This window comes from Malus sylvestris, chromosome 17 (genome assembly GCF_916048215.2).
Source record: "Malus sylvestris chromosome 17, drMalSylv7.2, whole genome shotgun sequence".
In the NCBI taxonomy this organism is placed as follows: Eukaryota; Viridiplantae; Streptophyta; class Magnoliopsida; order Rosales; family Rosaceae; genus Malus; species Malus sylvestris.
Genome location: NC_062276.1, coordinates 6,076,781 through 6,096,123, shown reverse-complemented (window position 1 = coordinate 6,096,123; position 19,343 = coordinate 6,076,781). Strand labels below are relative to the sequence as shown.

Here is a 19,343-nt window from a genome sequence, read left to right as displayed (position 1 = left end):
GTGTTTGTGACTAATCAAGTCAGTGTTTGGGATTAAATGACTCATGATTGATCCCTAACCTTTCGAATTATGGTTGATATAAAAGCCATAACAAACACGCTTTCCCTCTTTTGCTTTGATTGGTTTGCTTGACTCTTATCCATTCAATATTTTTCTACCTTCTATTTTATTTTATTGTTTTTTCATTGTTAGAGCTTGTAACCATACGTCTCGGGTTCGAAAATGTCTCATCCTATAAATTATTATTAAAGTTTCGAACTCTCTTATTTCATTTGCTTGACCGTATCATCTAAGAAGTAGGAAGTCAATGCTGGAAATGTAGATACAATAGAGAGGTTGCAAGGATTTATAAAAATTTAAGAAGTGTGAGTTTTTAATGGTGAGTACAAAACATTGCAATAGTTTATAAAAATAAACATTAGGAAGTGTGATATATTAGAGAAAATACAAAACATTGCAATAGCTTATAATGAGTTAATCACTATTCTAATGCCAATTGATTTTACTGCTGAATAAGAATTCTTTCTTGGTATCATGACAGGTTATCTACGTGTTGGGTCCAATGATGAGACTTGCTCCATCTCTACAACACCATGCATATGTTGTCCATAAATTTGGCTTCAATAATCTCATATGTACAAACTAGTACCATGGTCTAATGGTTTTTCTCTTAACTTGTAAGTGAGAGGTCATAAGTTTGACTCACATAGACATCAACGACGTATTATATTTATGTTGAGATTGATATCTTCCATGACTTCTTTTGTGATATTTATTATGACTATTTGTAACTAAACTACTTTTCTAAGGTATATGATGAAACCATGACATGATTATTTCCGAAGTATTTTGTTGATTATCATTCGATTACATGCCATGTTTAATTCTTAATCTTTGTGTGTATTTTATAGTTTCAAATGTTCTTTTGATTGACCATCATTGTGAACTTGTTGCTAGATATTTAGGTAAATCTAAGAGGATGACCAATCAATTAGATTTATTGGAATTAAGATTAAGAAGAGTGGAAAACTAGTCAGGATGACCAATATCAAACTAGTCCTACTTGGTTTACATGATTCTTCAGTGCTAATGGGTTTAATAGCTTGCCTAACCAATAGAACATATTTATCGCGTATAGATACACGAGTTGATGTCTGACTACGGATTAATTCATATCTTAGAAAGAACAACCTTAAATATTGGTATGGTAATTGGATAGTAATTGGCTTGAAGAAAAGGGAATATGATTGTTATTGGTGGATTCATGACCATAGGCTTCATCATCTTAACTTGTTTAAACTTCTATTCTTTGTGATTTTTCATTATTCATCTTTCTAATTTTAATTTTGTCATAATCAATCAATCATTCGTTTTTTTCTAAGTTAAATTTCGTGTAATTAGCTGGTTAAATTGGTGTTAAAGCAATCTCAGTGGGATCAACCTCATATTTGCATATACCACACACATGATGTAGGAGAACTTTTTACAGTGACATTTTTAAAGTGTTAGTAATACTTTTCATAAGAAATTCTATGAATTGAGAATGCATATTTGACAAAGAAACCATAAGGCATTAAACACACAATTATTCAATAAGTTGTGTTGTCTCTCGTTGAAAACACAAACGGAGCAAAAAAGCAATAGCCGCTGATCCTAGCTTTTGCCTTGGGTGCCCGTGGCAACCCCTTTTTTTCTCATTTCCTCATTTTCTTCTTCTTTTTTCTTTTATTTCATTTTCTTATGAGTTTTATCTCAGTTCTCTTTGAACTTGGTAAAATTATCCTTTGACCTTGTCTCAGATTTGGACTTCTTGCCTCTCCCTCGGCGTGCATCGCCGCTTATCCGGGTTTTTCGTCAGTTTTTACTGCAATTTGTTATTTAGTTTTCCACTCTCCCTCTCTTGGGTCATGCCTTTTCAAACCCAAACCTCCATCTCCCCTACCCTTTCCTTCTACCTCCCTTCCTCATATTCCATCCCCACCTCATCATTTGCTTCAATCTGCGGTCTCTGAACCTAAAATGGATGTTAGATCCATTTTCCTCCCTTACTTCCCCTCCATCGATTGGCATGCCGAATTATAATCGAGGCCAAATGTTATGGGAATTCGGCCAATAGGTGTATTTTACGTACTTCTTTAGCCTCACCTTCTATCCATGTGTTAATATGTTTGTATATATTTGCAGGGCTTTGTGAAGGGGATTTGGATATGGTGACAATTTCTCAATTCATCTTTTTTTGTGACAAAATCTAGTTGTGGTGTTCTTTTGGTTGGGGGTTTGTAATATGTGTGCATGTCTTAGTTGAATTAATCACTTGATTGTTTTCTCTAGTGTTGTTACCTTGGTGGCTACTAGCAACACGTTCGTGGCGGAGGCAGCGTAAGCTATTTATTGGGTTGGATTTTTGTGTATCTGAATTTCTCATTGTATTTTGGGTTATTTTGTCTTCCTTTGAGTTGGCCAATAATCTTTTTCTGCTTAATGAATGTTACCTTTGAAAAAAACCAAAAAACACATAATTAATCATGAAGGTGCTATTCACCAAATGCCAATTATGCGTTCACAAAAAAAAAAAAGAATTTTCATGAAAAAGGCTTGAACTAAGTTTATTTTAATAAAAAAAATTATGCTATAACTTTATTTAATTAAAAAGACTTAAATTTTAATAAAAAAAAACCCTTAAATTTTAATAAAAATGACAAAAGAACTTAAATTTTAATGAACAAGACATAATTTTAATAAAAAGAACAAAAAATCTCACGCGTGGACTCATGGTACACTGTTTATAAAACTTACTACACTGTTTATGAAACTTAGGACATTGTTTATGAAACTTACTACACTGTTTATGAAAACTTACGACACTGTTTATGAAACTTAATACATTGTTTATAAAAACTTACTAAAATGAAACTCCTAAAGGGTCCTCTCTTTCTGCACATAAATCCTTCTCTCTCTTTGAACCAAACTGCTCAACACCGACTTTGCCTGTCAAACTTGTAGCTCCACCATTGGCATTACTTCCCACAACTGTCTCCCTTCACCATTGCCTGTTTGTAAAGACCCATCAACTCCCGAGTTTATCGAATTCGCGTTACCATCTACACTACTATCGTTTTGGTTAATTGATAGAGGAGGAGGTGGCGGAGGTAGTGGAATGTCCTCATCCACGTAACTACTGCTAACCGGATTGAACCTTACAGTCACAGAAGTAGCACCTCCTGACCTCATATAACTCAACCTTGCCACATGAGGCGAAGCAGGCCTCTTGTTGCACAGAGGCAAGTCCAAAGTGTCGGCCAAAGGCGATGGCGACGGTGAGGGGTAGAAAAAAAATCTATTAAACAAAAAAGATGGGAGAAAAAAATGGAGTGTTTGAAGTTTTAAAGGAGGGGTACACGCCCCAGCGCAAGTTGGATGTGTTAGGTTTTTAATTTTTTTTATTAGTCTTTTGTTCTTATTATTAAATAAAGTTAATGGGTGATTTTTAATTAAAATGTGAAGATTTGAAACTCTTTTCATTAATTTTTCTAAAAAAAAATGCCAATTATGCTAAGTTTTGAACATCTTCTTCATGGAAAAACAAAAACACAGTCAGCACAGCGTGATTCTTGTTGCACGGCCTTAATTTTGTCGATTTTGACACCGTCAAGTCCGGCCGTCCGTCCGTCCCCACGAGGCCAAACACCCGCACCTCACAACGCACGTCAGGCTGCAGCAATAATACCAAACCAAACGACAAGTCGACAGCCCAAAGAGATGATGAAGGATTTTCCGTTGACCGTCAACGCCAGCGTGGCGTCTCCCCCACTCCCAAAAAAAACGCAATCTCCACCACGCACCACGTGTCACGTTCCCATTGGGCCTACCTCCCTACCCTTTCCTCGTGGCGACCATTTTAAAGCCCCCACCCGGATTTCCACTTCCCCCAATTTTACTCCAAGCTTAGATCTTCATCCTCATCGTGGACCAGAGAAGGTACGGCCGCCCCCAACTTCTCAAGAACTAGGGTTAGCTTGGGGTTTGATTTTTCCTGATTTGATTTCAATTTTAATTTTAATTTTAATTTTAATTTTTTGTTGTTGATCTACTGTTTGCTTGTGATGATTGCTTATCTGTTATCTTGGGTTTTGATATCTTTTATTTTTTGGGAAAAAAAAAGTTGTTGACTTTATGTTCTTGTGACTGGATCTGATTTGATTTAACTTTGGTAGTTGATTTGAGTGTTGGATCGATTAGATTTCGATTTGTGAATTGTTTGGTTGCTGGGGAAGTGGAAGTGGTTTTTCAATGATTAAAAAAGATGAGTTTTTTGAAAAGGGGATTGGAAATTGGGGTTTTTTTTTTTTTTTTTTTTTTTTTTTTTCTGGTATGACTAAAGTTAAAAGCTTGGGGATTACTGTTGGGTAAGTTGGGAGTGAGATTTACTGGTCTAATCTGTTTTTGTGATAACTGAATCAGGATCCTGATCTGTTTGTTTGCTGAGAAAATTTCATGAAAAGGTCTGAAGTTCGCATTTTTATTTGGTTTCTTATAGGATTTTATAGAATTAACATGTTTTTCCTCATCTGTTGTTAGTTCAACTATGTTCAACAACAACAACAATGCCTTTTCCCACTAAGTGGGGTTGGCTGGATGAATCCTAGAACACCACTTAGTTCAACTATGTTCATATAGCCTTCTAGGATTCATACAGCCGACTCCACTTAGTTCCAACTATGTTCAGATCTGAGTAAATGTTTGATAGTTTGTTTATCTATTGCGTCCTAGTTTCGTGTGTAACTAATTTGATATGTGCTACGATGTTGTTCTGTGTGTAGTGATTTACTTGTATGCGAGTATATGTGTCTGTGAATAGAGATCACTGACTTAAACTGTCGTTTGTTGGATTAATTCCCAGGTTTCAGATTTAGACTTACATAGCAAAGATGTCGCCACCTGATTCTTCACGTGAGGAGAATGTGTACATGGCCAAGTTGGCCGAACAGGCTGAGAGATATGAGGAGATGGTTGAGTTTATGGAGAAAGTTGCCAAGACTGTTGATGTTGAGGAGCTAACAGTGGAGGAAAGAAACCTCCTCTCCGTGGCTTATAAGAATGTCATTGGAGCTAGGAGAGCTTCATGGAGGATCATATCTTCCATTGAGCAGAAGGAGGAGAGCAGAGGGAATGAGGATCATGTTGCGATTATCAAGGAATACAGGAGCAAGATCGAGGCTGAGCTCAGCAAGATCTGTGATGGGATATTGAACCTTCTTGAGTCGCACCTCATTCCGTCTGCCTCTTCCGCCGAGTCCAAGGTGTTTTACCTCAAGATGAAAGGTGACTACCACAGGTACCTTGCAGAGTTTAAGACTGGAGGCGAGAGAAAGGAAGCAGCTGAGAGCACTTTGTTGGCTTACAAGTCTGCTCAGGTTGGTATTCAGCTTGCCTTTCTGCCATTTTTAGTTTTCTAATTGTGCTTTTGTTTTTTGTAGTGATCCTTAAGCTTGTTTTGTTTTGTTTTGTTTGATGCAGGACATTGCCCTCGCCGAGTTGGCTCCAACCCACCCAATAAGGCTTGGACTTGCACTCAACTTCTCAGTCTTCTACTATGAAATCCTTAACTCACCTGATCGTGCTTGCAATCTGGCAAAACAGGTTTGTACGCAAGGCCTTTTGTTGTCTATACTTATGTGCATTCTAGTCTCTAAATTATTCAGTGGTATTTATTGTATAAATTTAATATACAGTTGTAGATATTCACTGAAAATACATAACCTATATTCATTGTTATTCTCCTTCCCTGGTTTTTACGGTTCTTTATGAATTTATTAGGTCACTATGTTTGCCTTTATTGCACCTGGCTTTAGTGTGCATGGAATTTACATGCTTGATGAGAAATTCTTTTCCGTAGACGTTTAGTTGCAAATTTCTTTGAGAGTGTTAGTTGGTTTATAAATGAAGTAAGAACTACTTCTCTTTTCGGTTTATCTGGTTATGCCACATGTCATATGAGAAATGGCGTCTCATCCTTTAATCAATCACTTTTATACTTCTCTGGATACTTCTTTCCTGAACAATTTCTACTTCTTGGGTCAAAATTTAAAAAACCCTTCTACTTAGTTGGTACAACTACATTTACTAGAAGAAATGAGCTCTCTCCAATTTCAAGAATACCAGCCATCATATTTGGTTCTGTTCATTAGTCTTGGAGTATTGATTGGTGAAATATGCTTGGATAATTTAGATAAGATTGGACCTTTGGTGAATCGACAATCTGGACGTGAACTTTTGAGTTTTTGCTGTTATGTAACATGTTACAAATTAGCAATTCATGCTGCAGAATCTGTATATGAGTGTTATACATTTCTTATTTAGGGGCTGTTTAACCATTCTTGTGTCTTCATGGCATGAATTTGGTATGTGTTTTGCTTTCTAACACTTGGGTGTTAAATGAACTAAACAAGCTTTTGTAAAATGATTCTTTTCTCCCTTGTGGCTGAGTACAGGTTTGTTGGTGACTGCAGTTTTTAAATAAACTTGAGAATTGGATGTTTAGTGTATTGCTTTTTAACTCAATTTCGATACTTCTTCCCACAGGCTTTTGATGAGGCTATTTCTGAGCTTGACACATTGGGTGAGGAATCCTACAAGGATAGCACTTTGATCATGCAGCTTCTCCGAGACAATCTTACACTCTGGACTTCTGATATCACGGTATCTCTCATCCTCTTTCCCTCGTTATGCATGTACACATATGACCGAAAAGGGGGTCTTGACTCTTGAGATTGGGATGCATCATTATAGTGATACCGATTATGCAACCTATCATTGCAATTCAGTATATATCAAATGCTGCTTGATGATTAAGTTCCACATCAGTATTTTAACTTTGGTAAACTAAATTTAATTGTTTATCTGGTGGTTTAGGATGATGCCGGGGACGAAATCAAGGAAGCATCAAAGCGCGAATCCAGTGAAGCACAGTAACAGGTCTTCTGGTTCATAGAATTTGTACTCTGTACCCCTTTTATCTTGGGACCTTTGTAATAGATGGCATGTGGGTTGTAGAAGGATTTGTCTATGAACTTGACGATCTTGAGTGCGGCAGCGCTTGGGGTTGAAATGTTCCAGCGTAGGAGTTGGAATGTTCCAACAGATTGCAAAATTGCGTTTTATAATTTGGTGAGATTTCAATGCTGTGCTATATGATTTAGTGTCAAAAAATAGTGGTTTTTAATGTTTCTTTGAGATTTCCAATGGCTTGTGTTCTTTTTACCAGATATAACATTATGTAGCTTGTATTCTTTTTGCTTATTTCAATTAGAATGTGGTACCTCCATTGTTCATTGGAAGATTAGAATTGATTGTTGGTGAGCTTTTACAAAAGGGTGGTGCCATCGAAACACTTATTTTTACTTTTTACATTTTTTTTAATTTTCGATTGTCGGATGAAATGAATTAAAGAGGATCAAAGGATAAAAATTTTAACATTCAAGTGGGCTCATATTGACATGTGGTGCTTAATTATTGTTCATGTAGGCGCCACGTCATTAGTTAACAAAAAATCTAACGGAAAACTTAACGAATGTAAGAAAATGTTCCAGAATTATAACTTTAGGTACTAGACAGGGACGAAAAAAACTTCATGTACCAAATGTTGAAAAAAAAAAAATTCAGAGTAATAAACTGAGATTAACTTTAAAATAAAATAAAATTTCATTTGAACCCCCACAATTTTATCTTTTAGCCCATCAAAAAAATTCTCCCTCAAAATTGCGATTTTGCCCTATTAAACAACTATGAGAAGAACCTCCGCACTACATCTTTCTCTCTTTCTCCCCTCCGCCCTATTCTCTTTACACTTGAGACTAAAAATAAGACAAGTAATTTCACGCTCTCATTTTCTCTTGATGTTATTATATTTTGCTCTTTCTTGACTCTAAATAGAATCAATGAAAGAAAAATAAAGAAATAAAAAGAGTGTTGAATGAGAAAATGAGATTATTGGCCAAATAGTATTCGACTTAATGCAACAAAAAACCTCCTCCCTCCCTCAAAAAACACACACACCCAAAAAAAAAAAAACTTTACTATTTTGCTTGCTCTCCTTTCTCTATCTTTTTCGTATTTCTAGCTTGTAGAATTCAACTGACTAGGAAAGAGAAAGGTCATGAGCATATTATTTTTTTTAGATTTTCTTTAATTTTCTATTAGAGCATAATTGAGACTATATTAGAGCATATTTCTTTTTTAGTTTTTCTTTAATTTTCCATTAGTTGATACACATTCTAAAATTTACTAGTCAAGCAAAATAAAAATAAAAATAAAAAATGCTAGAAAAATTACTGAAGAAAATTTATTTGATGCATAAAATCCAAGTTAAATCTCTCTTTACATCCAACTTTTAAATTTGTCATATAAAATTTCTACCTTGCCCCTAACAAAAGTTTGCGCTCGCAATTTGAGAACTAACAGCAAAAATCACAATTAACCCACTCGTGCGACAAAACTCAACCCGGCCATCCCATGGCAGCAACAATTAACCCACATTGAAAGAATTTGATTTTCACATACAACACAACAATTTATCTAGCACCAATTGGTAAGTTAGCATCATATAATTTTGAAAAAAAAATTATTTGAAAAATTCACCCACCAATGCCCATGAACGTTAAATACATTTGAAATTTTAATTCTTATGAAATTTAAAACACTCATGATTTAGCCAAATTGCAAGAAAAATATGTAAGAAAAAAGAATTAAAAAAAGAATTAAGGAGAGTGTAAGTGTATTTGCAAGCAAGGTATTAAATATCGATAGTTCAAAAACACGAAAATTTCGATGGAAATATCGGGATATTATCGATATCGATAAAAATTGAATAAAAATCACAGAAATTGTAAGAAAAACTTAGAAATTTTTATTGAAACTTTGCAGGATGTTTATTTAGTCAATTATCTATTAGTTTATCTCAAAAAATTGGAAGGAAATGTATTGCATGATAGATATAACTTATTTAAGTTGATTTTATAGCGAGCTGGTAAACATTGTGAGTGTAGAAAATATGTAGTAATTAATGAAAGAAATTTAAACACACCATAATCATTTATATATAATGAATTAGTACAATATTTTACACTTTATACATTGCATGGTAAGATACATGAGTGACTTAGCAAGGTCTAAAATATCGATGATATCGGAAATATTGGTAGTCCAAAAAAATATCGGTAGTCCAAAAACACAGAAATTTCAATAGAAATATCGGGATATTATGAATATTTTAGACCATGTTTGAGTAGAGGGAGAGTGATAGATTTTTGCTCACATGAGTTGCTACTTTTTTGTAGGACCCACTATTTTTTTGGGGCTATATGTAGCCTAATTTTATGCTACCTAAATAAGGAAGTAGCTAGCCAGTGATAGATCTAGCCCAATTTTCGAGCCCACTCGAGATGAAATTTCTCACTAAGACTTCAAATATAGTAGCCTTATGGAGGATAAAGTCTTCATTGAGAATGCTCTTAGAAAAAAATACTAGTGGTTGTTGATTTGTAGGGGCTTAGCATGGTTGTTGCTAGGTTTTGCACCAAATCTACTGTTGGATTGAATATCGAACTATATTATCTTCATTTGATGCTTTGAATTATCCTCCCTCTGCCTCTAAACAAAATCTAAAGATTTGAGATGTACTCATTAAGTATAAATTGATTAAGTCCAATAAGGTGTTCATCGGACCGCTGATTAATCGGAATAACATTAAAAGATACTTTTAAGTTGGATGTATAAAGATAATTGTAGGGTTTATATAAAATTTCCCAACCTAGTGCCGCCAATTTTTTCTCCACTGGTCAAGTAAAATGCCTCGTTTTCCCCTCTTCCATCTCTATCGCATTTTCGGTATTGGTTCCCTTGCACAAATTGCATCAATATATATAAAGAAAATTAATGAAAAATTTTGAAAACTTTGAGTTTTAACGATAAGGACAAAATAAAGTGTAAAATAAATAGTAAGAGGTTTAATTTTTTAATGTAAAAATATGATTTTTCGTTAAATTGAACGGTAAGAGGTTTTCGTTAAAACTTCGTCTCACTATATATATATATATATATATATACACACACACACGATATGCTATTGTATTGTATTGATAAACACAGTCAGTCTCCTCTCCCTCTGTGCTAGCTTTTTAGCTCATAGTCCATATCTTCAATTCAAGCTCTGATTCAGGCTCAAATGGTATCCGATACCACCATTGTCACTTGGTATTTGCTCTCTTTCTTCACTATTATGCTATTATAGAGATAGCAAGTAAAGCAAGTTTCGTTCATTCCGTTTGTTTTTGTGCGCAGGGGCTCCGGGGAAGACGGCCAATTAGGAATCGGGAATAACGAGGAGAAGGAATGGGTGTGCGCCGTCAAAGCCCTCGAGTCGCAGACTGTCCGCTCTGTTGTCGCTGGCAGCCGAAACTCCCTCGCCATTTGCGATGATGGCAAGGTGGGCCCCTTTTTTCTTCTTCTTCTTCATCTTGTCTTTTTATCACTCTCTCCACTGTTTTGATTACTGCCCTCTTCTTCACTTGTTTGTGATTGTTGGTTTTGGGTTTTATTGAAAGTTGGATTTTTAATTTTTAATATTTGGTTGTGGGTTTTACTGAAAGTTTGGATATTTGTTGAATTTTTTGTTTTGGGTTTACTGAAAGTTTGGATTTTGGGTTTTGGGTTTACTGAAAATTTTGATTTTTGTTGAATTTTTGGTTTTGGGTTTACTAAAAGTTTGATTGTTTGGGTTGTGAATTGAATTGGGTTACCAGTTGTTTACATGGGGTTGGAACCAGAGAGGAACCCTGGGGCATCCTCCTGAGACCAAATCTGAGAACATTCCAAGCCAGAGCAAAACCGAGAACATTCCAAGCCAGGTTAAAGCTCTGGCCAATGTCAAAATTGTTCAGGTAATTTCCGATTATACTCAGAAATCGTACTTTCATAGGAAATTGTTAACTAGCGTTATAATTTTCGTTTTAACTAGAGGTTGTTTGAAATATAGGCTGCTATTGGTGGATGGCATTGTTTGGCTGTTGATGATCAAGGCCGCGCTTACGCCTGGGGTATTTAATCACGCTTTCTTTTACTCTTAAATTGTAATGAATGTTTGGGTGAAAAGCTATTTCGTTGCATTGGGTTCTATTGTTTTCGTTAATTAGAATCCAAACTCTTAAATTGTAATGAATATTTGGATGAAAAGCTATTTCGTTACATTGTGTTCTTTTGTTTTCATTATTTAGAATCCAATAGATGAAAGAATGTAATTCCTTTAAGTCAGGTAAGCCATATTCCGAAACATGGTTGCTTCTGATTCATGTTTAAAACCATCCCGAAGTCTTAGTCCTTTACTTCCAAGTAAGGGTTTTGATTGGTTTCTTGATGTGTGGCGATTGGCGAGTGACCCGGATGTTATTTTGGTCAGTCTAAGAGTACAAAAGTTGTTTCGTGCAGGTGGAAACGAGTATGGACAGTGTGGCGAGGAACCAGAGCGGAAAGATGAAACTAGTAGACCCTTGAGAAGGGATATAGTGATTCCTCAACGCTGTGCACCGAAACTTAAAGTTCGCCAGGTGGGTACCCCATGCCCATGTGTAGAACATTGAACTGCATGATAGGAATTTTTGGGTGTAGGATGCTTTTGTTTCTCAAATGACATCTCTTTATAAAACTGTACTTGACATGCTCTAATTTTTCACATCAAGGTAGCTGCTGGGGGTACTCACTCTGTGGTACTTACACGCGACGGGCAAGTCTGGACGTGGGGTCAGCCATGGCCTCCGGGAGACATGTATGTTGCCCTTAGACCTGACTCCGTCAATTCCTTTTCAAGCATCTATCTTTTACAGAAGCCTACCTTCTGAGTTGTACCGTATCAAACTCTTTTCATATTGTTATTTGTCCTACAATCATCCGTGAACGTTTCTTTTAATTTTCAGAAAACAAATTTCAACACCTGTGCGAGTACAAGGTCTTGATGCAGTGAGGCTTATCGCAGTTGGGGCATTTCATAATTTGGCTCTGCAAGAGGATGGTGCTTTATGGGCTTGGGGTAACAACGAATATGGACAACTTGGAACAGGGGATACTCAGCCGAGATCACAACCTATTCCTGTCCAAGGGCTTTCTGGTCTTACTTTGGTTTGTATCACATTTCCCTGTATCTGTTGTCTCATTTCTCATGGTGTGAAGCCTTGACAAAGTATCTGTTGATAAAAGACTCGTTTGGATGTGCTTTTAAAATGACTAAAAGCGCTTTTGGAGAAAATATTTTTGGGTTTCAAAATCATTTTAAGTGCTTTTTCCGAGAAGCACCAGTTATGTGCTTCTTCTAAGAAGCACTTTAAGTGTTTTTATAGGATTTACTACCATTTTTACTAAGGATTGTTTCCAAAAATATTTTCACCAAAAGCGCTTTCAGTCATTTTAAAAGCACATCCAAACGAGCTTAAAATCCATTTTATATTGCTTAAAGTTTACGCCTATTGTTGTTAGGCAGAGATTGGTGCCTTGGTCGCTTGCACCAATTCTTGTTCGGCTAATTTCACTTGCTTGTCCTGATTTTGTTATTGCTGTCTGTCCCGGAAGATTATTATGTGATAGTCCGTAGGTTTCATGCCTTCGTAGTCGAATGTTTGCAACGATATGATTCGCCGTATGTTTATAATGTGTGTTTTTTAACCTTTTTGCGACTATAGGTGGATATTGCTGCTGGAGGATGGCATTCTACTGCACTAACAGAAGATGGAGAGGTGAGTACTCTCTCCCTCCCCCCTTCTTACTCCACCGGCTACCGCTCAAGTGGCGTTTCAAGTTCATCAATAACCATCTGAGATCAAATGTGCTATAGTTCAAATATTCCGGTATTGCTAACGTTGTAACATCTGCATTTGAGTTTGTGAGAGAACCTTATCTCTTCCACCTTTTCATCTCCATTGCAGGTGTATGGTTGGGGACGAGGAGAACATGGGAGGCTTGGGTTTGGCGATAATGATAAAAGCAGCAAAATGGTGCCGCAAAAGGTTCATCTTTTAGCCGGCGAGGATATTGTTCAGGTACCATTTCTATCGTCGATTGCTCAAAAATCCTGCACGCTCAGAATAGTTCATTTCCTTCCAACAGTTTGAGATGGATCGTGTTGATTTGTGAATGTAGGTGTCTTGTGGAGGCACTCACTCTGTTGCATTAACTCGTGATGGGCGAATGTATTCGGTAAGAAATTTTATATCTGCAAACGCATTGGAATAATCTTGCTCTGATGTTCCAATATCTTGAGTTTGCTTTCACATCACATCTGGTTCCACCATTTTGTTTACTCCGACGACTTGTCTTTGTATCGGCAGTTTGGCCGAGGCGACCACGGACGCCTTGGATATGGAAGGAAGGTGACGACTGGTCAGCCGATGGAAGTTCCCATCGGCATCCCTCCCAGACATGGCACCGCAGACAATGGACATTGGATTGCCAAACTGGTTGCTTGCGGAGGACGCCATACCTTGGCAATCGTAGAATGGAAAGCTGATGATGAATCAGAATCATAGAAGTTATGTCGGAAAATTTTCCGGTAGCTCGAATAATTGATGTTGGTTATGTATAACTGTGTTATTTTAGTTCAAATAGCAACATAATTTAATATTTTTGTTCTTAATTGTTCCGATTTCGGGTTTTTGAGTTAGGTGGATTTATAGGTTAGTCTCTATAGTTGCTCAGGTAATCAAAATGTGCAATGAACATTCAAGCAAAATCATTGTATGCCGAAACTCCTCCAAACATAAGCCCCACCGAGCCCGGAGGGGACGGTGAGGGATGGGTGGAGTAATAGCTCTGTTTGGCCGGAAAGAGCAGGAAAGGAATCCCCTGGGGAATGTACTATTAATGCTAAACCATTCAATATAGCTCGGATCAGGATTAGGATATGTCCAGCGTTCCATTCCCTCGTAAGTAACCAGAAAAAAAACGATGCAAACGGAGCGCAGCAAATAAAGCAGAGACATTGTGTTATTTAACTTACAGCTACTGATATGAACGGAAGTCAGATCACAGTCGTCGTGCCGGCGCTCCAGGGGTCATGACCCATGCCAATTCCTCCATGTCTATGTCTGCTCCTAAACATCCCAGCATGCAGAAGCACCAGGTAAAGCAATTGACTTAGTAGTGATATTGCAATCATAGCTTCCAATGTTTGCTGGAAAACACCAATTAATCAAGATAATCTAGTTTATTTAATTTAATTGTGCTTTATCAAACAGCAATGTTTGCTTAAAATCCTCTTACCAAGCGTTTTCCTCTGTGCCCTCCAAGTATGATCTCCTTGCACACAAAACTGCATCAAATCACATCAACCAAACCTGATTAATTTCTTAATTTTTTGTTCTGAAAATGCAAACCCTTTTGTTGTTAATTTTGGTGTGGAGAGGGGAGAGAAAACTACCCGAAAGTGAGGGCGATAATCGTCAGGGCTATGATAGCTGAAGAAGCTGCACCGGCTAAACTATCGGTTCGCCATATCCGGAGATGTATCAGACCATAAAGCACAGAAGCAGCCCCAACCACACCGGCTATCAATGCAAAGATCAACAAGAAGGTAGTCGATGTATTCCCTCCCAAATCTGCACAAAAGTATCAGAGTCCAAAGCCGTCTTTCGACCATAGTATTCTAAACTACTCTCATCTTCCAAAAGTAATCATACTCGGTGCACATGACTCACACTTCTCTGATCAACTGAGCTAATAACCCACATATCAGAGTATTTGGGGTACTACACTGACAATAAAACATATACAATGCGATCAAATGACTTAATCCACGCATTGAGTATTTGGTGTACTACACCGATAATCAACTGACTCAACCCAAATCGAGTATTAGAGGATACTAAATGTTCAATAAACTATACAATACGATCAATTGACCTAACGCACATCGATGACTAGAGAAATATTAGACAGAGACTAAACCAAGGGACTAAACAGTTATTTATGTACAGTTTATTGTATGTATAGTGTCTCCCGCTATTATTTTGCTTAAAAGTTTGTATAGTCGGTTCTATTTGTGCATATTTTCCTTCGAAATTGCTGTCATTACAATGTGTGTGAGAGAGAGAGAGAGAGAGAGAGAGAGAGAGAGAGAGCGCTTACGGGGGTGATTTTGCTCTCCATTGATGTACTTATCAAGGGACCAACCAGCAAGTCCAAGCATGATCAGATGGACCACCAAGTTGACTACCAGAAGAGGAGCCATTAAACCTCTACCAATCCTTCCGACCGCCATTGATATTAAAGCTTCAAAAGCTCAAGCTGCAACACTTAAATTTTTAGTTCTCAAACTATACACATTTTTTATACTCCAATCTCAAAAGTACACAGCCTGAGTGACTCAGAGAGGTTGAAAGTTGATGGAAGAAGAGGACAGAAAGCTGTGTGTGTTACGTGGTTTGTTGTAAGGAACCCAACTGCAAACGTGTCAGCAGCAAGGGCCTGGTGCCTTTAACGTGGAGATAAACCATGCATGAAACATTCGGTCTGAAAAAAACAAAACAAATGAAATTGTAGTTTGGACTTGGGAGCCATGTTAGAACAAAGTCACTTGGATCACATGTAGGGTGACGGGAGTTCGTTTAATTAAAGTTAGTTTGTTGGCCAAGTTGTTCAAAGAATCAAAGGGATACTATGTTCGGTGCGTGTGAATGAAGTTCTGACTTATGCATTGTGAGTTATGTGTGCATGTGCAATTATAATTATTCACGTACATAAACGACTAAGCACACTATTACATAGTACTTTTAGAGAGAAAAACTTGATTAAAAGTGTTTGATCACGTCATTTATATGGTACTTCAAAACGGAGCACTGTGAGGCACACGTGTTCTATAGCCCTCCCATCCTAACCTACCCCTAGCACAAGGTCACAGCCCGCCCCAAAGTTTAAGGCTGGCTCCGTCTTTGTCTCTCACAAAAGGACGAGACCCTTATATTAAGTCAAATTCAGCCTCAAACTTGTTATATCCGATGTAAGAGGTGCTCTAGTCACACAATTTTACCGAAGTTTCTCTCTACTCTAGAGAAGCATAAGTTTCACAATCTATGTTACAAATTGCATGATAAATACTATAAAAAAACTGAAGGATTTCGATTCACAAATAAGCTAAATATGTTGTATAATTGAAAATTGCATCCTTGTTGAAGTTTTAAAGAGAAGTATCTGATGCTATGACATCGAGAGGAGGTTCAACAAAGAAAAGTATAGAGCTTAATACAAGAACAAATAGGGCAAAGAAAAACAGTGATTTGCAAGGATCTGCATATCGTCTAACAAGTGCGACCCCTTCCTCTTGCCCACTCGCTGGAGAAGATGATGCATCATCCAGTTGAAGAGTTGGGCATGTCAAAAAACCATATGCCACTCCTGTAAATGCTGCTCCAAAATGCGTCCTAGAACAACATAATATGACATATGGTCACTTACCGTCTCGTAACGTTTTCGAATATGAAGATGAAAAAACGAATATGTATCTTGAATTTTGAGAATGCGTCCGGTAGCTTACCAATCATCAATAGGACCGAAAATGCTTAACACGAAGCTAAGAAGCGTGGTTATGACAGCCTTTTGGAACATACTCTCCGAAACATCCTTTGCAATTATGTCCTTGTTTTGGACCTGATAAGCAAGCCAAGCTCCGATCATAGCGAATATTGGTCCCTGCGATCACATTACGAACTTAAACATGTCCGGAAGAGAGAAAAAGGGTTACAAGATTCGTAGAACATGAAATGTAGTTTTAGGAGCTGAGCTGCTTACCGTTCCGCCAACAGTTGGCTCTGGTGTATGAAGAAAGCTAATCAAGTTGCCGGAGACTCCTCCAAGTATGTAAATCAAGAAAAATGTGAATGATCCATAGCCTCTGCACACTTTAGGCCCAAATGCAACAAGTCCCCAGCAACCAACAGCTATGTGGAAAAGTCCTGAGTGCTGTATTAAGTTACATGAGCTAAGAGCTAATCGTAGATCAGCAAGAAGAATATGCGTAATGCTCTTTGAGAATGTATCGCTTTTAGGAATTCCAACGATTTTGTTTAATCAATACGAACTGTGAGGCGGATATTGCAGATATTTCATAAACCAGAAAGCATATATATGCTGCATTATACTAAGAACCAACAAATTGAACCATTTCATGCACCATGTCATTTCAGACTTTTCCCATTCTCTCTTCAAATGAATCGGGGAAAGAACTATGTTTAAATACCGGAAAAATGTTAAGGCCGAATAAATCTCTAGTAATGTGCAAATGTCCTATATAATTCTTTGATATGTTCACATTCAAATCCAATGGTTAACTAGCTAATGCAAACTATCACAGATAATGTTGAAATGGAAACAGAATGGAATCACGAACCGAATCGTCAGTCTTGTACCAGAAACATGGGTGTGACTAGCCTCCACCATTCCCCAACCAGGATCAAATCATTTATCTTTGCTCCATATAGCAATGGAAGAGAGAAGAGCCCTAAGTCAGTGTTCCTAACCGGACTCGCAATCTCAAACAGAAACACTGCAATGTTTACAGAACCCACTATGCTTCTGCATCCAACACAAAGAACAAAGAAGCAAAATATTTACAGAACCCACTATGCTTCTGCACCCAAATATAAACGGTCACAAACTTTTAATCGAAAATAGAACTGGAAGGACATTAAACTGCGATTTATATACAAACTTATGAGCCTGTTTAATGCCCCTAATTCTATTTTTGATTAAAAGTTCTTAACCAGTTCCACTGGGGCGTATTTCTGAGTACTAATTTAGATAGAGCAGGGTCTTACATTAAGTAGAGATCAGAGATGTCATTATACTCGAGCGGATCTTGACAATTCTCTGGACCAAGATCTTCCCTTTTACTTATAGGATTCCTATATGTCTTCAGTACCCTCTTATCACCATTTCCAGAATCTCGAATGATAGCTGATGGTTTCGCAATTGGAATTTCTTCAGTAGTAAGATCAAAATAGCTAGATGTCGAATTCGCCGAGTCTCCACCTGAGTCAATAAAAACTATAAGAATTAGAATGTCATTTCTAAAACCAACACATAAAGGCTACTCAGCTGGAAGATAGTTTTACCATTATTATTAAGTTTTCCAAGATAATCATCAAGAGACTCCAAACCCTTCTTTAATCTCAGCTGACCGCTATTTTTACTGAGTGGCTGCTCCCTTGTCTTGTTTGAATTATCCAGAGGCAGATTCGTGACATTTTGGAGCTTCCCAAAGTAAGAATCCAAGGATCTCAGTTGCTCCCCGTTCGTACCGGAATCTGGTGCAGCATACCAAACCATCCCCAGATTCTTATGTTCTCTAGCAGTATTTGCAGAAGTCGGAATATAATCACATCGAAATTTGCTGTCCCTTTGTCCGATTACGTAGTGATTCGATTGAGCATATCCTTTGTAAGGCATTTTGTAGCATATCGGAACCACAGCCATTTGTTCCTGGAAACGAAAGAAACCAAACAACAAAAAGGGTGTCATGCATTGACTAATTCCAATATGTGCAACAATAGCGATAACCAGTGGTTTATTTCTGCTCTCTATCTCACTCGTCACGTGAAATCAGTGCGGTTACATGCAAGAATCTCTTGAAGAAAAAATTGTGAGGAAGTAAAAGCTAGTACTGAAAACACATGTGGTTGCATTTGCTTTAGACACTAGAGAGCAAATTCTTTTACAAGTACAATACTAAAGCAATAGACTTTTTCTTGTTAGTTGGCAGTTATTTTCTCAGCAACCAAACAGAAAGGCCAACTTTACAAAACACAAAAGCTTAAGATGGTTTGCCTGGTTAATTATGAAAGCAAGTGCAATACAAAGGAGGAGACTTTTTCTTGGGAAAATACCAACTTTATTGAACAAAACAGAAAATATCAAAAGGGTAGTTTTACATACCTCCAACAGTCCAACCCCCAACTGGGTTTTACAAGCTTTTATTTGCAGAAGTTTTGACAGGGGGACAAAGTCCCAGGTTGTTTGTACTTCTGCTTTGATTCAGATTATGCCATTAACCAAGTACAAATAACACATGGAAAGCTTAGGATTGAAAGGAACAGTAAGAAAGTGAGACCGACAGTCTGACATGGAATGAATGAAATCCAATGTGGATTCTCCTTATCTGTGTTGCTTCAATAGGATGTTGCCACGATTGACCCACCGGCGATATGGTTTGGCAACTAGTCAGAAACTAGTGGTCAACGTACAAGAAAACCCAAGAAAAAGTAGAGGCTTTTAGGCCCCACGTTTGTTTATTTATTTATTTTAAGGCCACA

General features: G+C 37.3%; 4 protein-coding genes across 6 annotated transcripts; 2 read left to right on the top strand and 2 right to left on the bottom strand.

Moving 5' to 3' along the window:
• The first annotated feature begins 3,824 nt into the window (after positions 1 to 3,824).
• Positions 3,825 to 7,242, top strand: LOC126610032 (14-3-3-like protein A). Of its 3 annotated transcripts, none has more exons than XM_050278005.1 (5): positions 3,825 to 3,978; positions 4,901 to 5,414; positions 5,518 to 5,640; positions 6,583 to 6,699; positions 6,913 to 7,242. In XM_050278005.1, the coding sequence occupies exons 2-5, from the start codon at positions 4,929 to 4,931 to the stop codon at positions 6,970 to 6,972; spliced, it is 786 nt and encodes a 261-aa protein (XP_050133962.1). In that variant the 5' UTR covers positions 3,825 to 3,978; positions 4,901 to 4,928; the 3' UTR covers positions 6,973 to 7,242. The 3 variants fall into 3 exon arrangements, with proteins under 3 accessions (XP_050133962.1, XP_050133963.1, XP_050133964.1); XM_050278006.1 differs by having other exon boundaries at positions 3,926 to 4,010; XM_050278007.1 differs by having other exon boundaries at positions 3,965 to 4,021.
• A 2,846-nt stretch (positions 7,243 to 10,088) lies between these two features.
• LOC126610028 (ultraviolet-B receptor UVR8-like) lies at positions 10,089 to 13,675 on the top strand. Its single transcript, XM_050278001.1, has 11 exons — positions 10,089 to 10,251; positions 10,339 to 10,483; positions 10,800 to 10,937; positions 11,033 to 11,093; positions 11,482 to 11,600; positions 11,733 to 11,818; positions 11,967 to 12,168; positions 12,726 to 12,779; positions 12,969 to 13,082; positions 13,183 to 13,239; positions 13,371 to 13,675. The coding sequence occupies exons 1-11, from the start codon at positions 10,223 to 10,225 to the stop codon at positions 13,566 to 13,568; spliced, it is 1,203 nt and encodes a 400-aa protein (XP_050133958.1). The 5' UTR covers positions 10,089 to 10,222; the 3' UTR covers positions 13,569 to 13,675.
• A 196-nt stretch (positions 13,676 to 13,871) lies between these two features.
• Positions 13,872 to 15,489, bottom strand: LOC126610035 (membrane protein PM19L-like). Its single transcript, XM_050278009.1, has 4 exons — positions 15,166 to 15,489; positions 14,459 to 14,636; positions 14,302 to 14,350; positions 13,872 to 14,212 (listed from the first exon to the last, which is right to left on the bottom strand). Exons 1-4 carry the CDS (start codon positions 15,296 to 15,298, stop codon positions 14,060 to 14,062), a joined length of 513 nt encoding a protein of 170 aa, XP_050133966.1. The 5' UTR covers positions 15,299 to 15,489; the 3' UTR covers positions 13,872 to 14,059.
• Positions 15,490 to 16,158: 669 nt separating this feature from the next.
• On the bottom strand, positions 16,159 to 19,131 carry LOC126610027 (RHOMBOID-like protein 9, chloroplastic). The gene is made up of 7 exons (XM_050278000.1): positions 18,967 to 19,131; positions 18,147 to 18,513; positions 17,850 to 18,063; positions 17,442 to 17,607; positions 16,825 to 16,995; positions 16,571 to 16,725; positions 16,159 to 16,457 (listed from the first exon to the last, which is right to left on the bottom strand). Exons 2-7 carry the CDS (start codon positions 18,505 to 18,507, stop codon positions 16,214 to 16,216), a joined length of 1,311 nt encoding a protein of 436 aa, XP_050133957.1. The 5' UTR covers positions 18,508 to 18,513; positions 18,967 to 19,131; the 3' UTR covers positions 16,159 to 16,213.
• Positions 19,132 to 19,343: the final 212 nt, after the last annotated feature.

Excerpts from the sequence above, each read along its gene's own strand:
- LOC126610028 (XM_050278001.1), top strand. The coding sequence starts at position 10,223 with ATGGTATCCGATACCACCATTGTCACTTG. Across the intron at positions 10,484-10,799 it reads CCATTTGCGATGATGGCAAG|TTGTTTACATGGGGTTGGAA; the intron begins GTGGGCCCCTTT and ends TTGGGTTACCAG. Across the intron at positions 13,240-13,370 it reads GTGATGGGCGAATGTATTCG|TTTGGCCGAGGCGACCACGG; the intron begins GTAAGAAATTTT and ends TTGTATCGGCAG.
- LOC126610035 (XM_050278009.1), bottom strand. The coding sequence starts at position 15,298 with ATGGCGGTCGGAAGGATTGGTAGAGGTTTAATGGCTCCTCTTCTGGTA. Across the intron at positions 14,351-14,458 it reads ATTATCGCCCTCACTTTCGG|TTTTGTGTGCAAGGAGATCA; the intron begins GTAGTTTTCTCT and ends GATTTGATGCAG. Across the intron at positions 14,213-14,301 it reads GGCACAGAGGAAAACGCTTG|CAAACATTGGAAGCTATGAT; the intron begins GTAAGAGGATTT and ends GGTGTTTTCCAG.
- LOC126610027 (XM_050278000.1), bottom strand. The coding sequence starts at position 18,507 with ATGGCTGTGGTTCCGATATGCTACAAAATGCCTTACAAAGGATATGCT. Across the intron at positions 17,608-17,849 it reads ATCTCTGATCTCTACTTAAT|AAGCATAGTGGGTTCTGTAA; the intron begins GTAAGACCCTGC and ends TGTTGGATGCAG. Across the intron at positions 16,458-16,570 it reads TTCGGTCCTATTGATGATTG|GACGCATTTTGGAGCAGCAT; the intron begins GTAAGCTACCGG and ends ATGTTGTTCTAG.
- LOC126610032 (XM_050278005.1), top strand. The coding sequence starts at position 4,929 with ATGTCGCCACCTGATTCTTCACGTGAGGAGAATGTGTACATGGCCAAG. Across the intron at positions 5,415-5,517 it reads TGGCTTACAAGTCTGCTCAG|GACATTGCCCTCGCCGAGTT; the intron begins GTTGGTATTCAG and ends TGTTTGATGCAG. Across the intron at positions 6,700-6,912 it reads TCTGGACTTCTGATATCACG|GATGATGCCGGGGACGAAAT; the intron begins GTATCTCTCATC and ends CTGGTGGTTTAG.